This window comes from Rutidosis leptorrhynchoides, chromosome 4 (assembly GCF_046630445.1).
Source record: "Rutidosis leptorrhynchoides isolate AG116_Rl617_1_P2 chromosome 4, CSIRO_AGI_Rlap_v1, whole genome shotgun sequence".
Lineage (NCBI taxonomy): Eukaryota > Viridiplantae > Streptophyta > Magnoliopsida > Asterales > Asteraceae > Rutidosis > Rutidosis leptorrhynchoides.
The window spans coordinates 177,752,357-177,760,058 of record NC_092336.1 but is presented as its reverse complement, the minus strand read 5'-3'; the positions used below and the strand labels follow the sequence as shown (position 1 = coordinate 177,760,058).

The following is a 7,702-nucleotide window of genomic DNA, read 5'->3' as shown; positions in this document are numbered from 1 at the left end:
AAAATTGCGAGAATGTAAATTGCGATAATTAAATTGCGATAACTAAAGTGTAATCAGTTAGCTGGGAACAATTAGCTAGGAACAGTTAGCGTGGATTCTTAACAAAATTTCTCATAGTTAATTTGTTTGTTTCTAACAAATTTTATTTTGTCAAATGTTTCCTTCATTAAGCCACTTGATTTTTGATAAATCAAAATCCAAATATGAAATTGGATGAATATGATTATTCTGCGATGAATGGATACGTATATCTGTAGATGTAAACAGGGTACTAAATGACTGTTGAATCAGATTTGAGAGAATGCATAGTGTAACTTATTAATATGAAATCTAAATATTCCGCGGGTATTACCTACCCGTTAAAATATTTTCACCATTAACAATTTATACAAAAGAATTATTAATTACATTCTTTATGAAAACATATATACATATATATTTTCTCCAGATGTAATCATGGATTTAATGAGTCAATAAGATATTAAACTCATTTGATTTATCGTTAATACTAGATTACATAATCTCTAAAACTTTAGAAATTACGTAATCGCCATGTCGAGCGAAGATAATCGATGTAGAACGATATGTAGAACGATGATTATACTCGAGGTACAGAATGAGATGTCGAAGCTGGTGACGCGGATGTTGTTGTTGGTGGTACTGTTAGTGCCGGTGATGCTGCTGGTGCTTGTAAGTTTTGAACCATATTCTCCAAGGTTAGCACTCGAGCTCGAAGTTCTTTAACTTCTTCTACTAACCCTGGTTGGTTATCAGTGTGAGGTAGAGATCGGATATCTTTTCTAGTTCCGTTAATGGTAGTCTCAAGACGAAAAATTCTCGCAAAAAGGGTATAAATGGTGTTGCGAACAGGTTCGCCGGTGAGCGGGTCGAGTACTCCAAGGTTAGGTGGTAGATTCGGTTCATGATATGGAGTACCTTCTTCCCTTCTCCATATGGTGAGTATGTCGCGAACCCACCCCCATCTTCTCCAGTAATCACAGTAGTTGATTGGTTGGTGTGCTCCCGTCACACTGTCTTCGGAGTCAGAGGAACTTGGACGATTCGTAGAGGCCATCTTTCGTGATCACAGATAAATATTTTTGGTATGAAACGTTTAGTGACAGCAACTGATAGTTGGATGGTATTCTCAATGCATAATATGCATAGATATATATAGTACCAGGATTCCTTAAATTACGGAGAAATTTACGGGAGATATCAGGCAAAGTTTATCGTAATAGATACGCTAAGATATGAATTAGCAGATACGCTAAGATATGGATTTGTCGGTACACTATCTTTGCAATAAAGGCAGTAGGACGTGTCTAGACTTAGAATGATAAGCAGGTAATTTTCGACATGAAATGATAAGAAAAACTTTTGACATGCAGACACGGTCGAAGTCCAGACCCGCTAATGCATCTAAACAACTATCAGTTAGACACACTAATGCAAAACCTGGTTCGCTAAGACCACCGCTCTGATACCACCTGTGAGGACCCGTCCTAATCCATCCGGACGAAATCTTCAACAATTGGTCCCATTGCGATGATCGACTCCAAGTAATGTCCTTAAAATGAGCAAATGCACAGCGGGAGACTTAATTCATACCTGAGAATAAACATGCTTTAAAACGTCAACATAAAGTTGGTGAGATATAGGTTTGATGCTAGCAGCGTTATAACTATGGACCACAAGATTTCATATATAAACGTTTTAATAAAAATATTCTAAGTTGTTGAGCACTTGATAACCATACTTAAAATTTAATCAACGTCGCATATTCCCTTTATTATGAAATCTTACTACACCGTACCAAGTGTAGTCACCGAAACGAAGTACTGTGCAACCGTTGAATACTGGTCGTCCAGTCCGGTTGGGGTTGTCAGGCCCGATAGATCTATCAACAGGATTCGCGTTTACAATACCGCATGTAAATAGTAGTTACCAAGTTACAGGGAAATATGCCAGTGGTACAACTCAACGTAGAATATATATTTTTAATCACTTGTGTCCATAACGTAATTCATAAAATGCATGTATTCTCATCCCAAAATATTTAGAGTTTAAAAGGGACTATATACTCACCATAATGTATTTTGTAGTAAAAATACATATAACACCATTGATCAATTATAAAGTTGGCCTCGGATTCACGAACCTCAAAATTGGTTTTCTAAAAAGAAAGGTCTCAAACGAGTCTCGAACTCAAGACTTCTTGTATACCAACACACCCCTTAACAATTACACTACTTCTGTTTTTCAGAGTTAAACCCATCTGCATTAATTATAACTCGAATTTAACTGGTTCCTTTTCCTTTGTTACCTTCGTTTAGCTAATTCTCCCAAGTAAATCTCGGCCCAAAAGCAATTTTATGACCCAGCAGCGATAACCCAAGCCCCATTATGATTTTTAAATAGCCTATTAATAATTTAAATGGATCGTTGTAAACCTCAATTAAACTAATGATATGTATATATCGGTTTCTTTAAAAATTAGGTGGTAGGGTTTGTTGTTTTTGGAATTGTCGGCCAGAAAAAAAAATAGCATCCCACGTTCAAATTAAACCATTATTATCTATAAATTGGTTTATTCAATCAATTTAAAGCTGTGTTCGATTATATAACTGTCGGCCCAAAAAGAAAACGAACAAACGATAGTAGTTCCATTCTTCTATCAAATAAGTTTCAGTTGTACATGATAACCCCCATAGCAGCAGTAACCAGTGTTTGCAGATGGTTTATAATAGTTGTTGATAACAGGTGGTTTCGGCTGAAACCTAAATAAACCCAGCAACAGTAGCAGCCTTCATCGAACAGCTAAAGCAGAAAAATAGTAACGGTAATCGTTGATGGTGTTGGTGTTTAGTTATATTTGTTGAAGGTTTAATCGAATCATAATAGAACGAAGGCAGTAGCAACAGTAACGAAAAAAAAATATGGTTGTGGTGGTTATCGGCAACAAAGATTATAATAATAATGGAACATGTTTATGGTGGAAGTGGCCGACGGGGAATGGGTGGTTATAGGGTGTCTCGGACAGAACATAAACAAGATGCAGGAGTGTTTGTCGATCAAGATTGAATGAGAGAGGGAGAGTGAGATGGTCGTTCATAAAGTGATTGAAATGGCGGTGCTCGTAGCTGAAACAGAAACATAGATGACGTGATGATGGTGATGGGTTTCAAAGTGAAGGCAGTTTATGATGTTATTGAGGTGGTGATAGTGATGGAAGGTGATGAAGGTAGTTCATGGTTTCAAAGTAATTGATTACTCAAAAGGCTTGGCAAGAATGGTGACGGTTGTGGTGATGACCAATATGGTCCGTTGTGGTTGTTTCGTAGTCGTTGATGATTGATTAAGGTGATGGTTGCTAGAAGCTGATTAAAGTGGGTTCGAATGAGGGTGGCCGGGTTTGTGCAGGGAAAGCCCAAATAAATAGGTGATATGGTTGATCATATCTATGCCTATATGCTTATATGTATATAAATATAATGTATACTCCTCAGGAGTTCAAGTGTGTGCAAGTGGGAGAGAAAGAAACAATAACAGTTTAATTTAGATTCTAAAAGATTTGTGATATGGACATGATATTGATGTTTAACATATTAAAAGGCAGTAAGCACAAGAGTTTTAAATCAGTCAATTTAAAAAAAAAATAAACGGATGTATACATTTAGCCGCATTTGGATTTGTCATGATAACATATTCGTCTGGTTTCCAAAAATTGGGACAATTACAAGGGTTTCTACAGAATGAAAGGAACAGGGACAGTTTGTATCACTTAAATTCCTATAATAATATTAGTAATTAATAAAACTAATAATAATAATAATAGAAATAAAAATGATAATAATATCACTAATATTAATAATACCTATATATATCAAGTTTTACATCCACATACATATATATTTTATATTATCAATATTAATATTAATGATACAAATGTTAATATTATCCTTTATAAAGAATGTATTGTTAATGATATTAATCTATCAATTATATTCAACTTGCAGTTGCTTTTAATTTATTAATCATATTATATATGATATGATTATACATATTGTATATTTAATATTTATATATATATATCATATATTTTGCAATATAATAGTCATAAATAGAATTCCTATTTATCTATACATATATGGATTTATATCATATATACATTTATGTTTTTATTCTAATGGAACTTAACTATTCTAATTATTACTTTTACATTTTAATTCTAGTGATTCGTTTATATTTTATTTACACACAAATGTTCGTGAATCGTCGGAAACTGTCAAAGGGTAATTGGACATATGAACATAGTTCTAAAGTTTTCGAGACTCAGCATCACAGATTTTGCTTATCGTGTCAGAAACATATAAAGATTAGGGTTTAAATTTGGTCAGAAATTTCGGGGTCATTACATATATATATATATATATATATATATATATATATATATATATATATATATATATATATATATATACATACCATCTTACACTTATGTATATGTAACACATACACCTAATATATATACTATATAGTTATGAACATGTATGATCATAAATAAAGAATATATATATATATATATATATATATATATATATATATATATATATATATATATATATATATATATATATATATATATATATATGTATCACATAGGTGTATATTTATATAGGTAACATATAATGATAAGTATACATAATAGTTGATTAATTAAATAATAATACTATTATTAGTATAACTTATACACTTAACTATATAGTAACACTTAATTACACTAAATATATTATCACTTATATATATATATATATATATATATATATATATATATATATATATATATATATATATATATATATATATATATAACTAATAAGTACATTAATAACTTGTTAAGTGTATACACTATTAACGTAAAGGTTATAATTAAAGATAGCATACAAAGACTACAAACATCACTGCTACTTGTGGCCTAGGGTGATCCTTGTTACCATTATGGGACGCTTGTGGATCTCGAATGCCAAGACTTAGATTCTGGTCAAGAGATCCTGGGTCACTCGATAACAAGAGATCATTCGAGTGACTTGCGTGTTAGCAACGAAGTTTGGGCGAGATTGTACAACATCTTTGTTAAGAATTATAACCCGAACTTCTTAAACTAGAAAATTACTATAAGTGGAAGCTTTCCATAAATAGTAGGTTTCCAAAAATAGAAACTTTTGAGAAATAGTAACTTTTCTTGAAAACCGTCACTGTTAATATAGTTTGCTATATTAATAAACAAATTTTATGTCTATTAGACATTAACTAATTGAACATTATATCTCTAGGTTGAGAACTCCGAACACATACTCCGTTCTTACTATTTGCGTGGAATATCTACTTGCTACTAAGGTGAACTTCATAACCCCTCTTTTTACTATTTCATAACTGTTTTATAACTTTGGGGTGAGACACATGCTTGCTTTCAAACTGTTTTAAGCTTAGACACAAGTACTCGAAAACTTTATTTTGTTTAGTTCAAACTGTGCTATGACATGCTTTGTTTCATGCTTAATCCCTGCCTTGATATCGTTAGTTGCTGGAATTTTGGCAAGCTTAATTGTTGTGGGTAGCGCTATTGAGAGTGATGTCTCTATCCGGATGACTGTTGGTCAATGGATACATAATAATGATTTAACTACACAAACGAATAAAGTGATCACAGGGTAACTTGTTTAGTTTCGATATCATACACCTCAGCACTACTAACAAACTGATTAAACTTTATAACTAAATCTTGTGGTCTAAATACTATTATAAACCTTTGTTGTTCACTCAACCATTTTTGGTTGACACTTTAAGCATGTTTTGTCTCAGGTAAAGATTGCTAGAGTTATTTGCTACTTGGACTTTGCTGCTTTTGGAGTCCGCATTTATACATTCATATTATTGCATTAAAACATTCATTGTAATGACTTAATACTTTTCGCTACTTTAATACATTGGTTTATATTAAAAACGTATCATATAGAGTCGTTCTCGCTTTACACTTGTGTTATGATATTGGTTAGTCACATATGACCCCCGGTCCTATTTAGGGGGTGTGACAGTATTAATGTTACTCTGCCCAAATCGATTATGATAGCATTACTCCAGTTGTTAACTCAATTCTGATCAATGCTCCGATCATCGTCGGAATTAATCCTCACTCTTAGATATTAACTTATACGATTCCAATCAAATAAGGTTAGTCCGATCGATTGTTTTATGCCCTTGGAATCTAGATTCCAAATCGAGGTTTGCACAATTATTGGAGTTAAAACATTCGACTCACTGTTTTTTCCAAATCAAGCACTCAAACCCGAAATCTATCCACACTAAGCGATTTTGGTTTGATCAGTTTGTGTGCACAGCATTCTGGTTATAAAACTATTGTAGGATAGATAATGCGACAAGGATATTATTGGCAAACAATTTACATAGATACAATAGAGATAATTAAAGCATGTGATGCCGGTCAGTGGCACGGAACCGTCCAGCGTTTACCCAAATATGATTTAATCTCAGTATCGTCTGCATGGCCATTTTGTAAGTGGGCAATTGACATAGTAGGACCATTTCCACGGAGTGTTGGAAATGCAAAGTTCTTGGTGGTCGCAATTGATTTTTTCAGTAAGTGGGTTGAAGCAAAGGTGTTAGCACGGATAACGGTGAAAACATAAAGAAGTTTGTATAGAATGATATTGTGTGTAGATATGGTTTATCAAACGAAATTGTAAGTGATAATGATAAACAGTTTGCAGATAATCCGTTCAAAAGTTGGTGTGAAGAATTAAACATCAAACAAACATTTACCTTTGTTGCTCACCCACAAGCCAATGGCCAAGTTGAGGTAACAAATAAGGAAATTGTAGCCGGTATAAAGGCTAGGTTGGGTTTGAGTCAGACTAAATGGGTAGATGAAGTACCATATGTTTTGTGGGCTCACTGTACAACGCCAAAATGGAGCATGGGTAAAACACCGTTCAGCTTGGTATATGGCACTGAGGCAGTAATACCAGCTGAGATCTGTGTTTCGACACAAAGAGTTTTGGCATTTGATATAGAAAATAATTCATCTATCTTGCGTGAAAACTTGAATTTATTGGAAGAGAGGCGAATCATGGCCGCCATCCGTCAAGCAGATGCTAAGCAGCGAATGGCAAAATATTATAACAAGCGAGTCATATATGTGCAATTCAAAGATTGAGACTTAGTATTGAGGGACAATGAAGCAAGCAGACAGGAAAAACAAGGGAAACTAGGGCTACGATGGGAAGGGCCATACAAAATCATAAAAGCACATCCTAATGGATCATATTGTTGGGATTTAACAAGTTCATAAAACATATAGTCATTTTAAGAAACAACAAAGCGGAAGCAAGAAAACCCGATTTAGTACTTGTTAAACTTTAACCATTTTAAAGTTAAATCCCAAGAAGGATCAAGCTATGAAATTTACTTACAAACTAAAATTGGGTTTAGAGATAATACCTCCTCAAGCTAGTTGTGGGTTAATCCAAAAGATGATGATGAAGATGATGAAGAATGGAGCTTCAAAATGATGAAACCTCAAGGAGAAATACCCCAAACTTATGCACCAACACCCTAGCTTTTAGTTAGGATTTAATTGACACTTAAAATGAGCTTAAAAAAATCCAAGAACACCTTTTTC

The 7,702-nt window shown here is 33.4% G+C and overlaps 1 protein-coding gene across 1 annotated transcript; it reads left to right on the top strand.

Moving 5' to 3' along the window:
• Nucleotides 1-6,434: 6,434 nt before the first annotated feature.
• On the top strand, nucleotides 6,435-7,237 carry LOC139841244 (uncharacterized). The gene is made up of 2 exons (XM_071831471.1): nucleotides 6,435-6,631; nucleotides 6,742-7,237. Exons 1-2 carry the CDS (start codon nucleotides 6,435-6,437, stop codon nucleotides 7,235-7,237), a joined length of 693 nt encoding a protein of 230 aa, XP_071687572.1.
• The last annotated feature ends 465 nt before the right edge of the window (nucleotides 7,238-7,702 follow it).